Here is a 24,904-nt window from a genome sequence, read left to right as displayed (position 1 = left end):
ACCCAAGGAGGATAGTGTGGGCATTGGCTACCGCAGTCATTACGGTTGTGGCTGTAAATCAACCTAACATGAGTTAAGTTAGGTTTGGCGCACAAGCAAAAGGATTTCTCTCACAAAAAAGCATTCAGCAGCCTGAACTCACTGGAAAACCCTCCAGCCAGGATCACTCCCCCCAGGTTCAATGATGCACTTTCAAGGTATCTTGCTGCCATGAATTGAAATAGGGGAGGGGAGATGACCAGAGGCCTTTTTTCCTCCTTCTCATACTCCGATCCTTTTTACTGGAAAAGTCTTTGCTGGGTCATGGGGTCAGGCAACTCCATGGCGTACAAGAGCTCCACTCTGTGAGACAGCTGAATTGTAAATTTCTTTGTTTACCCCCCTTCTTCCTATTGGTGGACGGCCAGATAATAGATTTCTAACACCAATGGTCAATCCTTAGTCATCGCTGAGGAGTTAGTCTGTGGGCGTTCCCCAGAACGACGATATATTTCAGTAACAAGTAGGGTTACTATATGTCCGGGTTTTCCCAGAGAGAGCCTCACGAGCGGGGTTTTCCCATGACACCAAATAACTGGGGGGGTTTACAGAGCAGATGCACTGCAGCTCAGAACCGGCCCTAATTGGTCAGCTTCCCAACGGGTCCATGCCCCTGCATCCACAACTCATTGTTCCGTTCCCCAGCATCCGCAGCTGATTGATTGCTGCCGGATCCCACCCACGGAGGCCCTAATTCCCAGCCTAGGGGAGGAGTCCCACAGGTAGGCGCTGCGTTCTGGGCTTGTGCCAGCCCCCTGCCACTGTGACTGTGACCAACGCTGCCCTCACCTTGTGAGTACCCGCACCGCACCCCCTCCAAAACCCCTCACTCTACCCCCCCCAGATCTCCATCCCCCCCAGTTCCCACCCCTCATCAGTGTCCCCTTTTTGGGCACCTGGAATATGCTCACCCTAGTAACAAACATAGAGTGAAAACTCCGCATTCTACATGCACTGGTCTTACACACATTTCAATGGCACAATATTCAACAGATCACGAGTTTTCCAATGATCCCTCACCGGGCATACATTGTTCACAATACAGTATAACTGTGTATAAGTGGTGAACATGGGGCACCAGGGGTTTAGTCACAAGAGGGATGAGTGTGGGATGAATGGGGCAAAGAGAGTCTCTGTCATCCCAACTCAGGATACGGTGGTACACGGGGAGGGGGTGACCAGCTGGGCTGTCAGGTTCCTCTGGCCTCATCGATGGGGGTTGGCCTGGCTTCAAGGCTGCCTCAGTCTATTGACATCCTCGGCTCCCTTCTTCCCTGTGCCCAAACTCAGCATCTCAGCAATAGAGAGATGCTGACTCCTTCCCCTATTTTTGGGGTGTCATTCATGGTCCTTTAGGTTTCAGGGGCAGCTTCACATGAAACTGACAAGCCAAGTGTAGTCACTCTGTGACTGTGATGCAGTGAGTTCACAGCCTTAGCCATTTGGCTCTCAGGAGCAAATCCAGCAGTTTCCCAGCTCTGTTATTCCTGTCTTCTTCCTCTCCTAGCAGTATCTCACATCACTGCAGGGATCAGGCAGTAACTTTATTCTCCATTTCAGTCTCTGCCTCTTGCACTCTGAATCTAACTTGCACCATCCATGTCTGTGCTGAGATATTGATCACTCTCATTCTTTAAACAACACAAAAATATCTCCTGACAAAGTGTTAGATAAAAATTAAAATTAAATCTAATAAAGGACTATTCCAACAAACGATCATTTGTTTCCTGAAGTCCTCAATAAATCTGAGCTACATCCTGTCCAACTAAACTAATATCAAAGTATGTGACCTCATGGCCTTCACGAAGAGAGAAAAAACCACAGTCCAGGGTGGGCTATAAAACACTTTCACAGTCATAAAGTGAAATCTCAAAGAATCCTTTAAGGCTCAAAATCAGGAAAATAAATGCACCCATTTTCTTCTGTAGTGGCTAAACCGGCTTAATTTCTCATCTCATTATTCGGTTGTATTAGTTGCATCATTATAATAAAAGAAAGAGAAAGAAAGAAAAATCTTCCCATCTACAAATGATCTGGACTAAGCCTAGAAAAAGTCAGGAAGCAATTTTACCAATAGATGGAAACAGGGCTATAAGATCTGAAAGGTCAAACTGTGCTTTGAGGTTCATTGGGATTTCCCCACCCACTCTCAGGTCTGGGACACTTTCTTCCCAAGCCCTCAGGAGTCTGACTTAGGATCACAGACATCAAAACTGTGATTCCAAAGCATGGAGAGCCATGGACACGGTGCTAAGTGACACTGGGATGCGGAGGGGTAGAATTGGGTCAGGATAAAACTCTGCATTGCTGAGACAGAGGCTGATGTGTTGAGAGTGGAGTGCGACAGTGATGGGGGAAGGAGGGAAACCCTTGGACTCATCCCATCGCCCTGAAATAGCACAGAAGGTAAAACACCATATTTCACTGTCCCTGCTCCCATTCTTTCAGCATCTAGTTAATTCTGCTCCATAAGGGAGAAAATGAACAAAAACTAAATGCTTTTCAGCATGGCCCGGAGTAATGTGAGACTATCTGGGAATGAGACAATCTGGCCCCAAAGAGGAAACTCAGGGACTAGTGATCACTCTCCTAATGGGAGAGAGTTAGAACACATAAGTAAGCAGTCAAGGGACACCAGACCCAAGCAGCGATATGTGCTGGAGCCTTCTCCCTCCCCATTTTGTCACTGATATTTTTAATAAAACTCATGGAGAGATCATGGGATTCTGTGAATTTTTATTACCTGTGATCTATCCATGAGTTTTACTAAAAATATCCATGACAAACTCTTAGCCTTACACATAAGATGCTCGGGGTGAATTTACACTAGGAAATCTGGTGGAGGGTCACAGAGATGCGCTGGCTAATCCTGACCATGATTCCTACCATAGACAGATGCTCAGGAGCTGATGCTGCGGAGGTAGATGTGGGATCTCCAGGCTTCCCGCAAAAGGCCCTGTAGGAATCAGCCCCTCTCAGTGGCACTTTCTGAATGCAGAAGGGGCAGGGGCAGAGGGGGTGAGTGAGGAGAAGCAGCACCTCTCTATCCCTGTGCTCTCCCTCACCTCCTATCTCATGATCCCCAAACACTCGATAGCCCCAACACCCAGCTCCCCCTGCTTCCCAGCTCCACCAGCCCCAGCCATTCAATCCCCAGTGTCCTCCCCAGAACCCATCGCCCTGATGCCTTAATGTTGGATCCCCCAGAACCCAGCGCCCTGGGGGATTCAGTGAGGGGAGCAGTTACCAGTCCCCAGGGACACTCCCCCTGCAAGGAACAGCGCCATGTAAGTGTGGGAGCCCATCTCAGGGGCTGGGGACAGGGGTATAGAGCGAAGGTGGGGCCTTGCCCAAGTGTCTTTCTCCTCATCTCCATGTCAGGGGGATCCCGGCTGGGAAGGGAGAGGGGGGAACTTCAGCCAGGCAGAGGAAGCGGCTGAAGGAGTTTGTCTCTCTCCCTTCCCCCATCTGTGACCCATCAGCTCAGCAGCCAGGGCGGCAGCAAGGAAGAGGGCTTCTCCTCCTCTAGGCTGATCTGGGCTTCTCCTCCTCTGCTTGGGGTTTGCTTAGACCAGGCAGAGCCAGAAGGTCACTGACCAGCTGATGTTCAGCTGATGCTGGATCCTCACCCCAGTGATGGGCAGCTGGTTCTTTGGGAGCCAAACACCCCTGATATGTGTGGGAATGAGGAAATGGGTGTCACCATGGCCCTAGTCAGGGCCCTGAGAGAATTTCCCAGCTGTGTGGAGGAGTCTCTAATGTCCACTGTGTTTTAGCTCCACTTGGAGCATTTTCCACACTGAGAACATCGGAGAGGTTTTTTCCCTGTGCGGATTTTCAGATGCCTGATACTCCGGGAGCACCAAATGAAGCTTCTCCCACATTCAAGCTCTCTGTTTTGTGGATCACTGAAGTGTGAAGTCAAATTGAATCTTTTCCAGCAGTCAGGCTATTTCTGGGGTCTCTCACCCTTGTGGATCTTCTGATGTTTGGTGAGCTCTGAGCTCTTACTGAAGCTTTTCCCACACTCAAGGCATTTATAAGGTCTCTCCCTCATGTGGATTCTCCCATGTCGAGTAAGGTATGAGCGCTGACTGAATTTTTTCCCACAGTCCAAGCATTTATGGGGTTTTTCTCCCGTGTGGGTTTTCTGATGATTACTAAGTTTTGTTCTGTAAACAAAACTTTTCCCACAGTCAAGGCATTTGTAGGGTTTGTCGCCTGTGTGGATTCTCTGATGAGTAATAAGGTGTGTGTGCTGCCTGAAAGTTTTCCCACAGTCAAGGCATTTAAAGGGTCTCTCTCCTGTATGCACTCTCTGGTGTCTAATAAGTTGTGACTTCTGAATGAAGTTTTTCCCACAGTCCAAGCATTTATGGGGTCTGTCTCCTGTATGGGTTGCCTGATGTGTAATAAGTTTTGTTCTGTCAAGAAAACTTTTCCCACAATCAAGGCATTTACAGGATTTCTCACCGGTGTGGATTCTCTGATGCTTAATAAGGTTTGAACGGCAAATGAAACTTTTCCCACACTCAGGGCATTTATAGGGTCGTAATCCTGTGTGGATTCTCTGATGTGCAATAAGGTGTGAGCTCTGACTAAAACTTTTCCCACACTCAGAGCACTTGTAAGGTGTTTCTCCTGTGTGGATTCTCCTATGTTTAGTAAGGGATGAACCTTCCTTAAAATCTTTCCCACAGTCAAGACATTTATACGGTCTCTCTCCTGTGTGGATTCTCCCATGTTTAGTAAGCTGTGAGCTCTGACTGAAAGTTTTCCCACAGTCAAGGCATTTATGGGTTTTCTCGCCTGTGTGGGTTTTCTGATGTGTATTGAGGGTTGATTTCAAACTGAAACTTTTCCCACACTCAAGGCATTTATAGGGTCTCTCTCCTGTGTGGGTCCTCTGATGTGCAATAAGGTTTGAAGTTTGACTAAAACTTTTCCCACACTCAAGGCATTTATAGGGTTTTTCTCCTGTGTGCAGTCTCTGGTGCCTAATAAAGTTTGACTTCTTACTGAAGCTTTTCCCACAGTCTAAACATTTATGGGGTCTCTCTCCTGTGTGGATTGCCTGATGTCTAGTAAGTTTTGTTCTGTCAACAAAACTTTTCCCACAGTCGAGGCATTTATAGGGTTTGGCACGTGTGTGGATTCTCTGATGCTTAATAAGGTGTGAGCGGCTAATGAAATTTTTCCCACACCCAAAGCATTTGTATGGTCTCTCTCCTGTATGGATTCTCCTATGTTTAGTAAGCTGTGAGTGCTGACCGAAAGTTTTCCCACAGTCCAAGCATTTATGGGGTTTCTCTCCCGTGTGGGTTTTCTGATGTGTTTTAAGGGTTGATTTCAAATTGAAACTTTTCCCACACTCAAGGCATGTATAGGGTCTCTCTCCTGTGTGCAGTCTCTGGTGTGTAATAAGATGTATCTTCTGAATGAAGCTTTTCCCACAGTCCAAGCATTTATGAGGTCTCTCTCCTGTGTGGATTGCCTGATGTCTAATAAGTTTTGTATTGTCAATGAAACTTTTCCCACAGTCGAGGCATTTATAGGGTTTGGCACCTGTGTGGATTCTCCTATGTTTAGTAAGGTGTGAACGACAAATGAAATTTTTCCCACACTCAAGGCATTTATACGGTCTCTCTCCTGTGTGGATTCTCCTATGTTCAATAAGGTATGAGTTCTGACGGAAAGCTTTCCCACAGTGCAAACATTTATGGGTTTTCTCTCCCTTGTGGGTTTTCTGATGCGTGTTAAGAGTTGATTTCAAACTGAAACTTTTCCCACACTCAAAGCATTTATAGGGTCTTTCTCCTGTGTGGATTCTTGCATTTTTAATAAGGGATGAACTTTTGGTAAAACTTTTTCCATTGTCAAGGCATGTATTGGGTCTCTTTCCTGTGTGCAGTCTCTGGTGTATAATAAGACTTGGCTTCTTACTGAAGCTTTTCCCACAGTCCAGGCATTTATAGGGCTTCCCTCCTGTGTGGGTTCTCTGATGTGTACTAAGTTTTGCACTGAAACGGAATCTTTTCCCACAGTCAAGGCATTTGTAGGGTTTCTCTTCATTGTGACTTGTCTGCTGGACTGTGGTTTCCTTGGGATCCTTGCATCCTCTGCCATGTTGAATGGATTCATCAAGTTGCATCCCGGGATAGTTTCCCAGCTGCATCTCTGATCTGTGTCGATCTCCCCAGGCTTCACCCTGTTCCAAGCACTGGGAAAAATTCCCTTCAGCTCTTCTCAAAAATGTCTCCTGCAGTTCCAACTTCCCAGGACCTTCCTGCTGCTGATTCTCCTCCTTGTTCTCACTCACTGTCCTATCACCTGCTGGGAGAGAGAGAATCCAGACAGGAGTCACTTCCTGAGCCGGGGAGAAAGAACAGAAAGGGGAATAGAAAACAGGGAAAACACCACACAGTGACTGTTGGGGAGATAGAGACATTGAATTCTGCCTCCACATCCCTCCCCAACACTCCCAGGGAAGTAAAGTCAGGGAGGAAATTCCCGACAGCTAACAGGATGGGTGGGAAGCCAGGACTGATATTTGACTTGATGCTATGACACCTGTTGACTGCAGCCCTGACCTGGGTGAGAAGGGGCAGAACTGGGGGCTCCCGCTCACTGCACATTTTGGGAGTCCCAGCTTTTTCCTTCACTCGCCAGATGGTTTCTCTGTCAGTTTCCCTGACTCCTCACCTGTGCTGGTGCCTCTCGGGCTCTCCCTTTCCTTGGAGTCCTGGAGATCCTGGACCCATGGCTCTTCCCCTCGTTCCAGCCGGGCGATCAGGTCCGGTTTGGGAATGGGGACTCCTGCGCAGGGGGTGAAATCAGGCAAGGTCAGGGCGCAGGGAGCACTGGTAGACTATTTGCCATTAGGAACATTCCTTGAGTTTAACCTGACTCTACATGGGACTGTGGTAACCCAGACCCTTTGGGAGAAGCAGAAATCTGGGGGCACAGGGTTGTTGTTATACCCACACTCGGAGGTCTCAGGATAGATGTGCTGAGGGGACTCGTTGACACACACACAATTTGGGTGCTAAGCTTCTGCCTATTTCCAAGCCTGCAGAACTGAGAGCCCTCCCCACGGCTGCAGCTAGTCCCAAGAGGGCAGGTGAAAGGTGTGTGAAGGAGAAATAATAAAGGCAGGACAATACCCTTCTTCTGGCCCCTTGAAAGCTGGAGAGATGGGGATAAATTAGCCTGTCCATTAGGTTTCTGATTCCCCTGTTCCCTTGAATGGGGTATGGAGATGCAAGTCTCTCTCTCACTGCAGCTGTGGTCTACGCGACCCTCCCCCCCCAATCCAACTGACCAGGGAAGAACCTGACCAGATTCAGACAGGCAGACCCCACGGCTTCTAATAACCAAGGGGACAGGAATCCCTTACCCAGCGAGGTCACTGTCTCATAGTTCTCCTGCATGACGTCCCTGTAGAGGGCTCTCTGAGCGGGGTCCAGCAGAGCCCCCTGCCCCTGGGTGAAATACACAGCCACCTCCTCGAAGGTCACCGGCCCCTGAAAAAAGAGTCCCCCACTGACTACGTGCTGCCCCTGCCAGAATCCCACTAGTCACAGTGGGGAAAAAACAAAACATTGAAGCTCTGGGAGGGCTGGAGAAGCAGAAACCCACCCCTACCCTGCTCAGAGGAGCCATGTGGCTTCAGCGGGGTGGGAGAAGGTGAGAGCTCCTTGTGCCCCCCAGCACACGGAGCAGGGCAGGGTCTTCTCATTTCCCACACGCCTGCCAGCCACAGGCAGATACGGGAAGCAGAGCTCTGAGCCGGGGACAGGGACAGGAATCCTGACAGTTTCCCTTTGTATTTCACGGCAGCCTCTGGCCAGTGGGGTCAGGCTCCAGCACTGGGAGTCTGGTCAGTTTTCCCAGCCCTGCCCAGAGGGCTTGGGTCTTGTTTTAGAAATGGGGGAATGTTTATAACACCCTTCTCCTCCCTGCCTCTCCCTCACGTCATCCAGCTGCTCCCTGAAAATCCCCTACCTGAGCTGGCTCCATCACAGCCATTTCCCTTCCCTGTCCCCTGGAAGACGGGACGATCTGGAGCGAAACGTGGATGCGATTCCTCAGCCTGTCAGAGGAGCAGGGAGATTGGGCAGGTTTCATGAGAGGCTGGAGTCCATGTCACTCCCCGATTCCCACCAGGCTCTCTCCCTGCAGACAGACGCTCTGATTCTATGATTCTGCCATGCTGGGAACAAACCCAGTTAGTTCATTACCACCCCAGCCAGACCCCCACCCCCCATGAGAACTTAACCCTCCGGGGACCCTTTTAATCCTCCTCATAACAGCATCTCTGCATGAAATGCTGGAAAAAGAGCAGAATCAAAGGAGTCACTTCAGGGTACTGCCCCACAGTGTACTGTGACCCCCTCTAGCTCTCCGCCGTCTCCCTAAGTAGTGCAGTGCTCAGCAGAGCAAGCAACTGGCTTTTCCTCTCTCAGCTCCTGCCCTTGTTCCCAGGAGAGCTGACTGCCCCGGGGGGGGGGGGGGCGGGGAAACAGGGAATCATCTGGGCAGAGCTGGGAACCTCCCTCCCCACTTGTTGTTCCTGCTGCCCTTCAAGTCTCTCCGCTCTCCCTTTTTATCATCTTCCCTCACCCTCGGAGAACGGGTGACTGCCCCATTGACATGGACCTTTGTCTCATTAGGCAGCTCAGCCACTGACACTGGTAACGGGGGGTTGAACCTGGCTGTGTCACTGAGGGCAGCAGCTCTGGGACTTGCAGACCCAGGGAGCTCCCTCTCCTTGTAGGCCAAACTCACCAGCGAGTCCCTGAAAGGCGCCCTTTGTGCAGAGTCATTTCCCTGCCTGGCTCCAGCCCTTTCCCCAGGTCTCTCCATCACCTGCAGGCTCAGGTTCAGGTACCCTAGAGGCTGGTTCCAGCCACTGGTTCCAGCGGGGTATGAGGAAGCAGGAATGCTCTTAATGTTTTTTTCTGAATACTGTGTGTGCCTCACTTTCCCCATGTGTTACTCAAGTATTAGGGGTGGGATACGGGTGGGATACAGGTGACTGTGGACATCCCTAGAGGGCAGGTGTGACTGGAGACTGGCTGCCTGGGCACAGAGAATGGCTGACACTCTGTATCCTGACAAGCAATAGCTGGAGTCCGTCCTTTGCAAGAAGCCAGCTGAAGGTGGTGGAGAACAATCAGAGAGGGGGAGGCCAGGTGACTTGTTTTCCTGGGAAGGAGAGAAAGCATGGAGGAGGGCAGCTGGGCATCACTGAGGATGGGGGGCTGAAATCGGGTCAGTCTCCTGTTTTAGGACTCTGTGGGGAGAGCCCAGGGCTCGGGACTCTGGATTCCCCCCAAGCCAGACTTTGCTGAATGCTCCTGATTTCTGTGCTAACAAGCTCTGTTCTACGCTGTCTTCTCAGCGACCAACAAACCCTTCTGTTTTTGAAGCCAGCTGAGAGTCACCATGGTGGGGTGCATGGCCCCTGTGAGGGGTGTGTCAGGCTTCCCCAGGTATCCCATCCAGGTGGACTCCCTGCAGGGAGCTCGCAGTGTGAACAGGGGTGCTGAATACTACGAGGTCAGACCCAGGAAGCTTCTTGTCCTGGTGAGAGTGTGCTCCGAGGGGTGACACACTGCACCAGAGCCCTGCCTGGCTTCATTCAGAGCCATTCCAGAGCTCCGAGACTGTGACTCTGTGATGCAGGGCTGTCGTGAACACCTACCTCCCCTCCAAGCTCTGATTGCCTCAGCTCTCAGGTGAGTAAAGAAGGAGTGGCCATGCGAGGTGGCTGGCCTGCAATGAAAACATCTGATGGAGCTCTGGAAACAATTTAATACTGTACACAGCAATGATGATTGTGAAGCTTGGTTGAGGTGGTGAAGTCAGAGGGTGGGATATTTCCCAGGGAATGCCTTACTGCTAAATGATGAAGTAGCACTCGGCTGAGCCCTCAAGATTTAACAACACTGTTGCTAATGTAGCCTCACATTCTACAAGGCAGCACGAATGAAGGGAGGAGAGACAGCGTGGAAGACAGAGACACACACCGTGTGTGTGAGAGAGAGATGTGCATTGCCCCTTTAAAGTAGGCTGACCGCATTCTAAGTACATTGCCTTTTTAAGTAGATCAGCAAGTTGATATAGCAGCTGCTGCCAGCAAGCTCCCTCCATCCTGAGCCCTGTCGTGTCCCCCACACTGCTCCGTGGAGGTGGGGGGCAGAAGCAGGGGAGGGGGACACCCTGACATCAGCACCCCTCTTCCGCCCCCTGCACAGCAAGTAGGAGGTTCACGGGAGCAGCTCCAAGGCCACACAGGGAACTCAGGGGAGCTGATGGGGGGCTGCTGGTCCACCCTGGTTCCAAGCTCCCAACACTAGCTCCAATGGGCTGCTCTTTCTGCAAGCAGTGGACAAAGCAGGTGGCTGCCAAACGTTATAAGGGAGCCTTGCGGAACTTTAAATGAGCATGTTCTCTAATTCAGAGGTTCTCAAATTGTGGTCCATGGACCATCAATGGTCCACGAGCTCCATTCAGGTGATTCGGGGATAGTTCCCTCTAAGGGGCATGCCTAGGCAGCCGTACATGAGAAAATGAAGGGCCAGCCACCTAATTAGTGGAGCTGCGCAGACGTGGCTCCACTAATTAGGTGCTTGGACCCTGGAGAAGATGCACATGTAAGCTCAGGTGGCGGCCTTGGGGAGAATAAGAGGTGTGTGGGAGGGGGCAGTGGTGAGAGAAGAGGGGGTGGGGGAATTTGGGACATACAGGGCTGCAGCGGCTCCAGGGCTCCAGCTGCCGGGGAGAGAGCCTCCTTCTTCCCAGTCCCAGGTTGGGGGCTGCTGCGGTGGGGGAGAGAGGGAGAGATCCGCCCTCCTTCCCAGCCCCAGCTCGGGGGCTGCCACGGCAGGGGAGAGAGGGCACATCCATCGCATTAGAAAGGTTAAAGACTACTGATATTAAAATATGGGTTGTGTGCTTTTATGTGTAGAACAAAAAAGCATTAATTATTATTAAGGGTTTTTTATATATATAGCACTTTTATCCAAAGCGCTTTACAATAGTTAGCTAATGGGACAAACAACATTTGGAAAGATCATTACGTGGTCCACCGAGACCCTCAGCAATTTTCAAGTGGTCTGCGAAAAAGAAAGTTTGAAAACCACTGCTCTATTGATTAGCAATGTAACAACAAAACAATGTTAACCAGGACGACTTTAAGTGAGGAGTTACTGTATATTGGCTTACAAGGCAGGTGTGTGGAGGGAGGGTGCGGGGGGGGGGGGGCAGAACTTGGATCTGTTCTGGGAACAACCAAAAAAATATACAAACCCCTGAATGCTGTCTGTCTAAGTTACATTTTCGTGGCAATGCCTAATTCGGAAGAGATACAGTTTAGCTACCCTGTGGTTAGCGAGCAGGGAGATGCTGAGCTCAGAGAGTCTTTACGGTTTAAAGCACCAAAACTGTGGATCAATCGGCTCATTCTCCTGGGACAAGAGTGCCCCCACTTGGTCTGGGCAAGTTGCTTATAAAGGGGATCCCTGCACAGTACAGCACAGCAGGATCTGCCATGACACTATCCGGCCTTTGCTCTCCTGCTCATGAAGGATGTCCTGTCCTTTGCAGGAGAGAGAGAGGAGGAGCAACATCACCTTAAATTTCAACCTCAACCCCTTTCATGAAATGCTGACAGGCCAAAGCTGTGAAATATCATCATGCCGTTTCTACACAAGGCAACACTCAGGGAAGATGAGATGAGCACGCTGCTGCTTCGCGCCTTCTCTTTGGACTTGAAACATCGAATGTGGGTTGCACCTGGACTATCCAAGCTTTAAACATGTTCAAGAAGAGATCAAAGGTCTGATGATTTACAGTGTTGGGGGGAAGGTCTCCTGCACTTGTCTGTGGTTGCCCTGACCGCCACTGTCAAAATTAAAGCCACCTTACTTCTGAATAAGAGCGTCCACACAGGGGTTTGAAGCCCTGGGATTTATTGGCATTAACTTTACACTGTTAGCATACAGACAAGCCGTGGGGAAGGAAAGGAAAGGGAACATGGGAGGTGGTGGGAGAGTGCTAACTTTTTAGGTTTTGGTGCTAACTCTTTAGTTTTAAATGTTTTCATTTCTTTTCCAGGATGCCCCCACAAACAGGCGCAGACGTTCAGAGGCAGCGCTTGGCAAAGGAACAGGAGTAGTAGCCACCTAATCTGGATCAGAGTTTTGAGGCCATGAACAATAATGGGTCATTTACCATCGGAATCAGCGGCAGAGTCTGTGTCCATAAGAAAATGGGCGTATTTACCATGGGGCAATTAACCTGTATTAGCGTAGCAGCCGTGTTAGTCTGTATCCGCAAAAAGAAAAAGAGGACTTGTAAATTTGTTAATCTCTAAGGTGCCACAAGTCCTCCTTTTCTTCTAACCTGCACTAGCTATCCCGTTGCAAAACCATAAAAGAAAGGGTGAGGTGAGCACTGTGTGTGTCCTGACCAATGCAAAGGAGAAACAGAGCGATTCCTTTTTTAAAATGATTTGACTTGGGCCGTACAAATCGGTACATGTGCCAGAAGGAAGAACATCCCTGAAGCGGATCACAACAAAGAATGTAGCATCCATAAAAGGCTGGGAACTTAAATAGGCCATTAGAAGTACAAACAATGTGGTAGAAAAATCCACATCAATGATGCATGCAATAAATGAAGTCAGAGAAAAGTGAAGCGGGCACTTCCGAGTGTGCAGGATGGGGGGTTACTTACAGAAATAAGGTTTTAAAATCAATTTTCAATTGCAAGGGGGTGCTGGGAAATCACGTTCCCAGAAGGAGGGATAGCTCAGTGGTTTGAGCATTGGCCTGCTAAACCCAGGGTAGTGAGCTCAATCCTTGAGGGGGCCATTTGGGGGATTGGTCCTGCTTTGAGCAGGGGGTTGGACTAGATGACCTCCTGAGGTCCCTTCCAAGCCTGGTATTCTATGATTCTAAGGGTAAAATGGCATCATATGTTACAGGATTATACAACCATCCTAGATATATGGACCTTTTGGAAGGGGTAGCAGTAAACCTATGAAGCTAGTACACCCCAAAGGCTCAGACACAAAAAGATAATAAGACAAAAACAAAATGTATTCATTTCTTTATTTAAATTCTAGACTGTTGGGTGCATAACTCACGGGGTTTGAATTCTTGGGGTTGTCAATTTGTCTTGGGGTTGCATATCTATGCTTAGTAAAACAAAAAAACACAGAAAGTTCCTTTTGAGAAGCCCTGTATAGGAGAGGTTTCAGAGTAGCAGCCGTGTTAGTCTGTATTCGCAAAAAGAAAAGGAGGACTTGTGGCACCTTAGAGACTAACCAATTTACTTGAGCATAAGCTTTCCTGAGCTACAGGTCACTTCATTGGACGCATACTCTAAGGCCCGTAGGGACAGATTTTCAAAAGGATTTAGGCCTCTAGTGGCATATTACAAAGTATCTAGGTGCCTTGAAACTTCTGGCCTTTAGTGAACATTTGGGAACCAAGTTCTGTAGACAAATGGGACATGGGATAAAGCACTAGGGTGCTGGACAGAGAGACAAAGAAATTGGCTAAAGCAAGACCCACTGGTGGAGCAAAGGAGACTGAAGGAGGTTTGAGCCAGCACTGAACTCGAATTACAACACTGCAATAGAAACAGGAAGCGTTACACTAGACACACGGGGAGATGTGGTAGCTGATCGGGATGTAAAAGCGTAGCCGCTAAACATTAGGCTTACCGGTTAACCGGCCTTAACCATTAACTCCGGCAGCCCCATGCTAGCCGGAGGGACCCCAGCGCCCGTCTCGGCCACGTGGCCGCGGCAGACCCTCAGACGGATCCCAGCCCCCTTCCAGCGCCTGTGCTCCCATCCCCGCACCCCGCAGGCCCTGATTGTGCCCCTGGGCCCCTCCCCTTCCCCTGCCCCCAGCTGGGGCACCCCACAGTCCATCCAGTTGGGCCTCTGCCCACCTTCTGCCCCTCCCTATTTGCCCCCCTCGGATCTCCCTGAGCTGCAGCCTCTGTCCACAGCAGGGCGGCCAGGGAAACAAAGCAGCGGGGGGGGGGGGGGGGCGGTAACGTGATCCTGCCCCCCCCCCCCCGCACACACCGGGAGCTGGCGGCAGCTTTCCTCGGCCCGGGGCAGGGAATCGCAGCCAGCTCCGCGGGGAGCAGCCTGGGGTCAAACCCTCCCCTTGCAGCCCGGGGGTGCCGGGGGGGGGCGGGTCTCTCTTACCTTCCCTCCGAGCGGGGCCCCCCGGGGCAGGGGCCGGGTCGGGAAGGGGCCCTGGCCGGGCTGGGGGCTCTGCCCTGGGAGAGGCTCCCGGGGAGCAGCGGGCAGGGCCCGGCTGGAGGTTCCCCTCTTGCGGCTGCAGCCCGGACTCCGGGCTCCCAGCACCAGCCGCCGGGGCGCGGGGATCTCGCCGGGAGCCTGGGAGCCAGAGTCCCCGCAGCGGCTGCGAGTCACTTCCTGCGGCCGGGCCTGAGCCCCGCGATCGCTCCCCCCAGAGCCGCCCCCCAGCCGCTCCCGGGTCCTAGCGATCAACCCACCGCGCTGCAGCATCCCTGTGCCCGGCTCCTGTTACACTCACAGGCTCTAAGGTCAGAAGGGACCATCATGAGCATCTAACCCAGGGGTTCTCACCACCAAATTTTTCGTGGTCTCAGAGTGTGGCCAGCAACTCTCGCTGGTGAGGGCTCTGACACTTTTTCTTAAAATACTTAATTAACTTTAGGACAAACCAACAAATACGCCCTCGGGTAAGCGGGGGGGGGGACACAGTCCTGCTATTGTGGGGAACACAGCCCCGGTGGAATTGGCGAGCGAAAGGATCTGAGTCCTCGCTCCCACTCCCTTCACCCAGAACTTCTCTCGCATCGGGCTCGCTAAGGCCTTGCTTTAACCTGCCCCCCTGGTCACAGGCTACTGGCACTAATTCAAAATGTCTGGTTGTCTCAGCTGGCTGGGCCAGATTTGTAGGGGAGAGAGAGAGAAGGTAAAAGGAGAGAGAGTAGAAGGGGGAGGGAAGGAGGGTGGCATAGTAGTTTAGACCAGTAGGAAGGAAACAGATGCATGAGGGGAAGGCTGGCAGCAGAACCTCAAGTCTCACATCCCAGGGGGAGTTCAAGATTTAGCCTAAGACGAAGGAGTTGAGGATGTCGGCTGGTTCCCCTTCAGTGGTTTGCCCTGCTTAGCTTGCCTTTCAGGATCAGGATGATGAAAGCCCAACGGTGCCATGCTGGTGGGTCCCAAGAGACAGCGGGTGTGAGACATACCCCAGGGTACAAATCTGGACTGTTGAACTGCTGAATTCTGCATCCCAGGGCATGTTTTACACTGTTGCCCTGTGCGAACAACAAACCCCTCCACGCTCTGCTCACACACAGCCACCAGCCTTCAAAGTCACTCCTGGCTGCACTGTACTGAGTGTGACTAGCCAGACACTCAAGAAGTTACTAAACGGCACAGCAACATCAGCCAGTTTTCTACTCCCAGCCTTGCACCCCGGGAATCTGCATCTTGGACTGCTCAGTCTGTTCACTGTGCTGGACAAACTCAATAATTAGTGGGTCATCCCCCCCCCACAAAGGGCTCGGATTAGGTCACAGCCTTGTTCTCTCAAGTCAAATCCCCCAAACACTTCAAGGAAAACACACAGGTCCAGACAAAACACTAAAATGCATTTATTAACTGGAACAAGGAGGTTTTCAGGGCTTACCAGGGAGAAAGATGTAAAAGGTCAGAACTGGTTAAAAAATAAAATTAAAACATGCATTTTAAATCCTAAATTCTACCAATCTAAGGAAGATGCGAAGCAAGCAGGTTTTCCCACCCCACCTGCTGTTGCAGGCAGCTCACAGGACCCAGGCTGGATTTCCTTCCCGCCTTGGTCCGCCCTCCCCTGTGGCCTTTCAAGCCATCTTGTTGCCTTCTGTAAAGATGGGAGAGGAGGGGTAAAAATGGAGGCAATTCTCCCTTGTGCTTTTATACCACTCTCCTCTTTGAGGTTCACCCCGCAGCCGGGGGGCAGGTGACAGTCAGTCTGTGGCCTAAGTAAGCATCCAGCCGTCTTTCACATCTGGGGTTTTCAACCTTTTTCTTGCTGACCCCCCCTTCTGCATCCTATAAAAACGCCAGGGTGCATGTGGGGGGGAGGGGGGGAGGAGTGTGGGGCTCCAGGGAGGAGGCAGCACCTCCACCCCCTTACTCACTCAGGAGGCCACCCACCTGTCTGGGTAGTGGGGGGATGCAACCAAAAAACATAACTCAGTGGAGGGGACTCAGCTCAAAAAGTTAGAAAACTGCTTAGGGTTCAAGCAGGAGGTAGCTAGGGGCTGTGTGGAGGCAGGGGGTAGCTATGGGTGCAGGAAGGAGGCAGCTAGAGGCTGGGTACTGGCAGGGGGGGGGTTCCCAGTACAACTCACAGCTTCAGGGGGTGTTGGGGGTCCCAGCTTCAGCCTCCCCACTGCTCCGAGATTTGGAGATGCTGGGGGCCACACCGGCTTCTGCCTCCCCCCTGCTCCCGGCTTCGGGGATGGGGGGCCTGCCAGCTTCAGCTCCACACTGCTCCCGGCCGGGGTGAGGGGGGGCCCCTGGCTTCAACTCTGCGACGCTCCTGGCCGGGGCGGGGGAGCCCAGGAATGTTGACAGACACATTTTAACCAGACAATAATATTCAGCAGATGACGACTTTTCCTACGATACCTCACAAGACATACTTTGTAGATTTCTCATTTTGTAAATGTGGTGACCATAAGAGTGTAGACCAGTGGTTCTCAAATGTGTTTCAGTGCCCCCCTCTTCTTTGTGTCTGTGGTCATTTACGCCCCCACCCTCACAGGCACATACATCGCCATTGAGCTCGAAAGGCAGAGTCGTTGCTGGCAAGGCCCCCAGCTCTGAAGGCCTCCAGCAGCAGCACAGAAGGAAGGGTGGCCACGTGAAAAGTGATATTCCTCAATATCGCTGTTCACCGCAGACTTATCACCCCATTGCCACCCTGACTTCTCTGCTGCTGCTCCACCCGGGTTTTGAGAGCCTGAGCATTTATCCCCACCTCCCACATAGGCCTGTTCCTTCTTCATGAGCCCTAGCCACGTGGGGCTGACAGCCAGTGCTCTTTGAAAAAAAAAAAAAAAAAAAAAACCCTCACAGATCATGCCTCCCTTGGGAGGCCTACCCCATAGTTTGAGAATTGCTAGTGTAGATCGTCACCGTTGGAACTGGCAGCCAAGATGGTAACACCTGCTCCTTTCTGTCTCTGGGATCCCCAGAGAAAATACCCGAACAGGAGAGCGGAGCAAATCCCATTAACATTAACCTTGCAAAACACATTTTGGAGATTTCAACTATTAACATTCCCTCCATCCTTTAGCCCCTACCCCTAGTGATTTCAATGTGACTGAGCTAGAATTGGGCAGGTCACAGGGACGATGGGTATAATCTCTGAATTATTGATCCCTGAATTAACAGAATACAGGACCCCTTTGGATAAATTGTTAACCTCTAACAAGATATAGCTAAACATAGACCACTACAGTTACCCCTCTTCTTCCAAGTCTTTAGTAATACACGTTTACATTTCAAACTCTAGCTTATCTAAGGTGGACACACTTTTAAAATCTCTCTCTAAAGGTTGAATCTGAGGGTAAATCTCAGTCAATTACATGCAAGTTGCTTAACGCTTTCTTGCCATGGATTCTCCCATGTTTAATGAGGTCTGACCTCCGTATGAAACTTCTCCCACAGTCCAAGCACTTGTGCGGTCTCTCTCCTGTGTGGATTGCCTGATGATTAACAAGGTCTGACTTCCTCTTGAAACTTTTCCCACACTCAAAACACTTGTGGGGTCTCTCTCCTGTGTGGATTGCCTGATGTTTAACAAGGGTTGACCTCTGTATGAAACTTTTCCCACAGTCCAAGCACTTGTGTCTCTCTCCTATGTGGGTTGCCTTATGTTTCACAAGGGTTGACCTCTGTCTGAAACTTTTCCCACAGTCCAAGCACTTGTGGGGTCTCTCTCCTCTGTGGGTTGCCTGATGTTGAACAAGGTTTGATCTTTGTATGAAACTTTTCCCACAATCCAAGCACTTGTGGGGTCTTTCTCCTTTGTGGATTGCCTGATGTTGAACAAGGTTTGACCTTCGTAGAAAACTTTTCTCACAGTCAAAGCACTTGTGGGGTCTCTCTCCTGTGTGGGTTTCCTGATGATTAGCAAGATCTGACTTTCGTTTGAAACTTTTCCCACAGTCCAAGCACTTATGGGGTCTCTCTCCTGTGTGGATTGCCTGATGATTAACAAGCACCGACCTCCATTTGAAACTTTTCCCACAGTCTAAGCACTTATGGGGTCTCTCTCCTGTGTGGATTGCCTGATGATTAACAAGCACCGACCTCCATTTGAAACTTTTCCCACAGTCTAAGCACTTAAGGGGTCTCTCTCCTGTGTGGCTTTTCTCATGTGAATTTAGTGCTGACTTTGAACTGAAACATTTCCCACATTCAACACATTGAATGGGTTTCTCTCCAGTGTGGCTTCTCCTACGGTTATTAAGATCTGAGCGCTTACTGAAGCTTTCCCCACTGTCCAAGCATTGAAGAGGTTCCTCTCCAGTATGGATTGTCTGATGTGTCGCAAGCTGTGATCTCACAATGAATCCTTTCCCATACTGCAGGCAGTGCCAGGATGTCTCTTCTTTGGGATTTGTCTGCTGCGCTCTGGGATCCTCGTCTCCTTCTCCACCATTAATAGATTCATCCACTTTCTTCCTTGGGTAGTTTCCCAGAAGCCTCTCTGACCTGTGCCAATTTCCCAAGGCTTCTCCTTGCTCCCAGCAATGGGAAAAATTCCCTTCAGCTCTTCCTAGAATGGTTCCCTGCGGTTCCACTTCCCCAGGAACTTCCTCATGATGATTCTCCTCCTTGTTCTCACTCCCTTGCTCAGCACCTGCTGGGAGAGAGACAATCCAGACAGGAGTCATTGTACTGGGGAGAAAGAGGAATAGCACTGAGGGAAAACCCAACACAAAGACTGAGCAATTGGATTCTGCCTCCACATCCCACCCAAACACTCACAGGGAAGGAGAGTCGGGAAGGAAATTCCTGCAGCTAAGAGGCTGGGTGGAAAGGCGTGAGCTATATCTACTAACCACAACCCTGCTCTGGGTAAGATGAGGAAGAACTGGGGGCGTTACTCACACCATATTTTGGGATTCTCAACTTTTTCCTTCATTCCCCAGATGGTTTCTGTGTCAGTCCTCACCTGTGCGGGTGCATCTACGAAGCCTTCTTTCCTCACAGGCCTGGAGATCAGGCACCCACGGCTCTTCCCCTCGTTCCAGCAGAGCGATCAGCTGAGGTTTGGGAACGGGAAATCCTGTGCAGAAGGTGAAATGAGTCCAGATCAGGGTGCATGGAGCATTGGTGGAGGATTTGTCACTAAGGACATTCCGTGAGTGGAACCTGTCCCTGTGCTCTGCTGGAGGAACGGGGAATCCAAGAGGAAGGGAACAGGGTCGCTGAGCCCCGTTGCACAGAGGACATTGTCTGGGGAGGTGAGTTGAATTATTACTACACCCTCACTAGGCGTTCCCAGGATCTGTGCGCTCTGGGGGCCTTGCTGGCTCACACACACCTCTGGACTTAAACCCCTTCCTCTTTCTAAACCTGCAGAGCCCAGAGCCCTCCTCATGCCTGGAGCTATTCCCAAGGAGGGAGGTGAACAGGGACTGTGTGTGCAGCCAAGAAACAACAGGATAATGATGTATTTATGCCCCTTTGAAAGCTGGAGGGGTGGGGAAGGTTTAGCTTGTCCATTGGGTTTTGACACCCTTGTCCCACTGGAGAGGGTACGGAGATGCAAGTCTCTCTCACGGCAGCTGTGCATTATGGAACCCATTCGCCTCTGATCTAACTGACAAGGGAAGAACCTGACCAGATTAAGACACGTAGACCCCACGGCTTCTAATAACCGAGGGGACGGGAATCCCTTACCCAGCGAGGTCACCGTCTCATAGTTCTCCTGCATGACATCTGTGTAGAGGGCTCTCTGAGCGGGGTCCAGCAGAGCCCCCTGCCCCTGGGTGAAATACACAGCCACCTCCTCGAAGGTCACCGGCATCTGAAAAAACAAGGGTCCCCCACTCAGCACCTGCTGCCCCAGGCACTATTCACAGGGAAGGAGGACCATAAAAGCTGAATTCCCCCACCTCCCTCAGTCCCTGCTCAGAACAGCCAGGAGGCTTCAGGGGGTGGGGAGAAGGTGAGAGCTCCTTGTCCCCACCAGCACATGGAGCAGGGCAGGGTCTTCTCATTTCCCACATGCCTGCCAGCCACAGGCTGATATGGGAAGCAGAGCTCTGAGCTGGGGACAGGGACAGGAATCCTAACAGCTTCCCTTCGTATTTCACAGCAGCCTTTGCCCATTGGGTTCAGGCATCGGCAGTGGGAGTCTGGTTTGTTTTCCCAGCCCCGCCCTGAAAATCCCCTACCTGATCTGGCTCCATGACAGCCATTTCCCTTCCCGGTCTCCTGGAAGACGGGCCGATCTGGAGCGAAACGTGGACGTGATTCCTCAGCCTGGTGGGGCAATGGGGGGAGGTTCCAGAAGGGGCTCATGTCCATGACACACCGCGATTCCCCCCAGGCTCTCTCCCTACAGACAGACACTCTGGGCTCTGCCAGGCTGGGAAAACCCTCAATCACTTTATCACAACACAGACCCGGATCCTCCCCCCAGCACTGAGCCCCTGAGACATTTTCAACCCTCCCAGGGACAGTCTCTAAGACAAATGCTAGAAAAGAGCCGAATCGAAGAAGCCACTTTGGGGATCCCCCCTGACATTGACCCCAAGGGCAGCATGTCCCCCCAGCAGCGCGGGGGGTCGGCCAGGGCAGGAACTGACTTCTCCTCCATCTGACTCTCCTGGGCACAAGGGGAGGAGCTGTCTGCCCTGGGGTGATGCAGGGAAGGGATCCAGGCAGGGCTGGGAGCTGGGAACCTCCCTCCCCACTTCCTGCTCCCCCTTTCAGGTTTCCCCTCTGCCCTTTCTGTCTCCTTCCCTCCCGCCTCTGCCTGGGAGAACTGGGGACTGTCCCGTTCCCATGGGCGTTTGCTCTCCAGGGTGAGCCAGGCTGGGTCACTGAGGGCAGCAACTCGGGGACCCCGCAGACCCATGGGGAGCCCCTCCCCCTCCGGTACAAACTCACCAGCAGGTCCCTGAAAGGGGCCCTTTGTGCAGAGTCACTGTCCTGCCGGGCCCCAGCCCTGTCCCCCCGGGACTCCCCATCCCCTGCAGGCTGCGGCTCAGGGGCTGGTGTGGGCAGAGGCTGCGGCTGCCACGGGGGCTGGTTCCAGGCTCAGTGAAAGTCCCCACCCGGGCTGGGCCCAGAGGAGGGGGGGGGTTAATGAAGGTCTGTCCCTGGCCCAGCCCACCGGGGGAGCAGCAGTTTCATACTCTGGGCTCTCAGGTAGGCAGCAGTGTCTGAGCCAGGGAGCTCAATTCAAGGGCTCTGACATCAGGAGCAGAGACAGGTACCAACCTCCTCCTCTCCCTCAGCCAGACCCGGAGCCCTCTGGTGGCAGCAGCTCATGCCTGAGCCTCCCTGTCCTGCCCCTGCAGCCCCCAGGGACAGGCAGGCGGAGGCGGATCCCACTGGCCCAGGCGCGCTCAGTCCCTGCCAGAGCCAGCAGTGACTCCGGTCTGACTCCGGTGTGGCTGAGATCTGGATCCTGCCTGGAAATCAGACCAGGGCCCTGGGCAGCCCCCAACACTCAGGAGACACGGACCCCACCAGAGTGGGTGTGTCGGACAATAATACACTGGGAGCCGGGTGCGTGGGGGAGGGGGGGGGGTGTAAGGGGGGCCTGGATATTTGCCTTGTAGCTTCTGACCCCGTCTGGTTGCTGGGTGGGGCAGCCCCTCCCCCTCTCCTGCCCTATGGGGTGGGGAAGCTGCCTTGTCTCTCTCCCCATCCCTTCTTCCCGACCCCTACCCTCTATCCCTCCGGTCCCCAGCTTCCCCTTTCCACATCCCCCCATTTCCCTCGCAGTGACCCCCCCTCAGAGTTTCCCTCTATTGCAGCCCTGTTCCCATCCGCCCCATAAGTCTCCCCGATTCCCCTCCATCGCCCCATCCTCCCTTCAGCCACCCCTGGCCCCATCCCATCGTACCCCTCACACACCCCTGCTCCTCTTCCCGCTCCCACCCCTTCAGCCCCCCAGGAGCGGCTCCCCCCGCCCCGCACACACCGGCAGCTGGCGGCAGCTTTCCTGAGCCCCGGGCAGGGAATCGCAGCCAGCTCCACTGGGAGCAGCCTGTGGGGCGGCTGGTCTCTCTTACCTTCCCTCCGAGCGGGGCCCCCCCGGGGTAGGGGCCGGGCGGGGAAGGGGCCCTGGCCGGGCTGGGGGCTCTGCCCTGGGAGAGGCTCCCGGGGAGCAGCGGGCAGGGCCCGGCTGGAGGTTCCCCTCTCCCGGCTGCAGCCCGGGCTCCGGGCTCCCAGCACCAGCCGCCGGGGCTCGGGGATCTCGCCGGGAGCCAGAGCCACCGCAGCGGCTGCGAGTCACTTCCTTGGCCGGGCTGAGCCCCGCGATCGCTCCCCCCAGAGCCGCCCCCCAGCCTCTCCTGGGTCCTAGCGATCAACCCACCAAAGGATCAGCAGCCCTGTGCCCGGCTCCTGTTACACTCACAGCCTTTCAGGACAGAAGGGCCCCTCATGAGCATCTAGCCCAGGGGTTCTCACCACCAAATTTTTCGTGGTCGCAGAGTGTGGCCAGCAACTCTTGCTGGTGGCGGTTCTGACACTTTTTCTTAAAATACTTAATTACCTTTAGGACAAACCAATAAATATGCACTGGGTTAAGCAGGGGAAGGTTCCTGCTATTGTGAGGAACATTCCTGGCTTATACACAGCCCCGGAGGAATAGGCTAGCAAAAGGATCTGAGTCTCCTCTCCCACTCCTTTCACGCAGAGGCCTGCCTGACTTCGTGGACTCCCCTTCCACTTGGGTCCCTGTAACCCCAAGGCTGGAGCCCTGGGGGGCTTGGTCCCCAATCTTGTTGTGATCACTCAGGCCAGCTGTCCCCACTAAGGGGTGCTTCCCTGGATGCTTCCTTGACCATTGCACAGAGTTCAGAACCAATACAATTTATGAAACAGCAAGTAATAACAAAGATGAGAAAAGTAGGAAAGATTAAAGGAAAACACTTCACACCGGTCTGTGTGGGGGGGGACAACCCACAAACAGCATCTCTGGAATGTCTGTTTTAGTCTGCATTTGCAAAAAGAAAAGGAGTACTTGTGGCACCTTAGAAGCTAACCAATTTATTATAGCATAAGTGTTCATAAGCTACAGCTCACTTCATCAGATGCATTTAGTGGAAAATACAGTGGTGAGCTGTATATACATAGAGAACATGAAACAATGGGTGTTACCATACACACTGTAAGGAGAGCTATTACCAGCAGGAGAGGGGGGGGGGGTGGGAAGAGAGAAGGAACCTTCTGTAGTGATAATCAAGGTGGACCATTTCCAGTGGGGGAGGGGAGGAGGGGAGAAAATAAACATGGGGAAATAGTTTTACTTTGTGCAATGACCCATCCACTCCCAGTCTTTATTCAAGCCTCAGTTAATTGTATCCAGTTTGCAAAATTAATTCCAATTCAGCAGTCTCTCGTTGGAGTCTGTTTTTAAGTTGAAGAATTGCAACTTTTAGGTCTGTAATTGAGTGACCAAAAAGATTGAAGTGTTCTCCGACTGGTTTTTGAATGTTATAATACTTGACGTCTGATTTGTGTCCATTTATTTTTTTATGTAGAGACTGTCTGGTTTGACCAATGTCCATGGCAGAGGGGCATTGCTGGCACATGATAGCATATATCACATTGGTAGATGTGCAGGTGAACAAGCCTCTGATAGTGTGGCTGATGTGATTAGGCCCTGTGATGGTATCCCCTGAATAGATATGTGGGCACAGTTGGCAACGGGCTTTGTTGCAAGGATGGGTTCCTGGGTTAGTAGTTCTGTTGTGTGGTGTGTGGTTGCTGGTGAGTATTTGCTTCAGGTTGGGGGGCTGTCTGTAGGCAAGGGCTGGCCTGTCTCCCAAGATTTGTGAGAGTGATAGGTTGTCCTTCAGGATAGGTTGTAGATCCTTGATAATGCGTTGGAGGGGTTTTAGTTGGGGGCTGAAGGTGACGGCTAGTCGTGTTCTGTTATTTTCTTTGTTGGGCCTGTCCTGTAGTAGGTGACTTCTGGGTACTCTTCTGGCTCTGTCAATCTGTTTCTTCACTTCAGCAGGTGGGTAGTGTAGTTGTAAGAATGCTTGATAGAAATCTTGTAGGTGTTTGTCTTTGCCCATTGTAAGTTTCACTTTCAATAATCCAACTGCTGCTTAAATCACTGAAATTTACACTGCTTCAGCATTGTAACTTCTGCTCACTGTTTGAGTCACAATATAGACAAGTGTAAGGAATGACAAACTCCATTTTAAAATGCTCACTCCATTTTGTAAAAGCTTGTTGCAACCTTCATTTTTGCAAAACTCTGCTGTAATCTGATTAGTTTAAATGTGTGAATGAGGTATGTATGGATGATGGAATCAACCTCCAGCCCCAGTCCGTCCTGATAAAATAAAGGGTAAACATGCAAGGGCTGAAGATGCAGACAACAGCCCTGACAAAGGAAGAGGAGTCCACCCTCAGAAAAGAACAAAAGTACAATTGAAGAAACATCAAAGCCAGGTCCTAGGCTGAAAGTCATGCCTGCAATTGACGGGTGATCAATCACACAGAACCCAGAGGCAGCATGAAAGCAAGACCTATAGACTCTGGATTCAAACTGAAGCCTACAAAAAAGATGGATGAGATGGA

The 24,904-nt window shown here is 51.7% G+C and overlaps 4 protein-coding genes across 4 annotated transcripts in view; 1 reads left to right on the top strand and 3 right to left on the bottom strand.

The window, feature by feature from the left end:
• LOC144274657 (uncharacterized) overlaps positions 1 to 24,904 on the bottom strand; it is a 138,438-nt gene that overhangs the window by 22,549 nt on the left and 90,985 nt on the right.
• The window catches only part of LOC144274658 (uncharacterized), a 168,155-nt gene that overhangs the window by 54,615 nt on the left and 88,636 nt on the right, over positions 1 to 24,904 (top strand). The window lies entirely within an intron of this gene.
• On the bottom strand, positions 965 to 8,082 carry LOC144274661 (uncharacterized). Its single transcript, XM_077833664.1, has 4 exons — positions 8,044 to 8,082; positions 7,436 to 7,562; positions 6,742 to 6,855; positions 965 to 6,372 (listed from the first exon to the last, which is right to left on the bottom strand). Exons 1-4 carry the CDS (start codon positions 8,065 to 8,067, stop codon positions 3,989 to 3,991), a joined length of 2,649 nt encoding a protein of 882 aa, XP_077689790.1. The 5' UTR covers positions 8,068 to 8,082; the 3' UTR covers positions 965 to 3,988.
• LOC144274660 (uncharacterized) overlaps positions 15,734 to 24,904 on the bottom strand; it is a 52,756-nt gene continuing 43,585 nt past the window's right edge. The window contains 1 exon segment of the mRNA XM_077833663.1: positions 15,734 to 18,665. Coding sequence (XP_077689789.1) covers positions 17,692 to 18,665 — 974 coding nt within the window. The 3' untranslated portion in view covers positions 15,734 to 17,691.

This window comes from Eretmochelys imbricata, chromosome 14 (assembly GCF_965152235.1).
Source record: "Eretmochelys imbricata isolate rEreImb1 chromosome 14, rEreImb1.hap1, whole genome shotgun sequence".
Classification (NCBI taxonomy): domain Eukaryota; kingdom Metazoa; phylum Chordata; order Testudines; family Cheloniidae; genus Eretmochelys; species Eretmochelys imbricata.
This window is presented reverse-complemented; position numbering and strand designations above follow the sequence as displayed.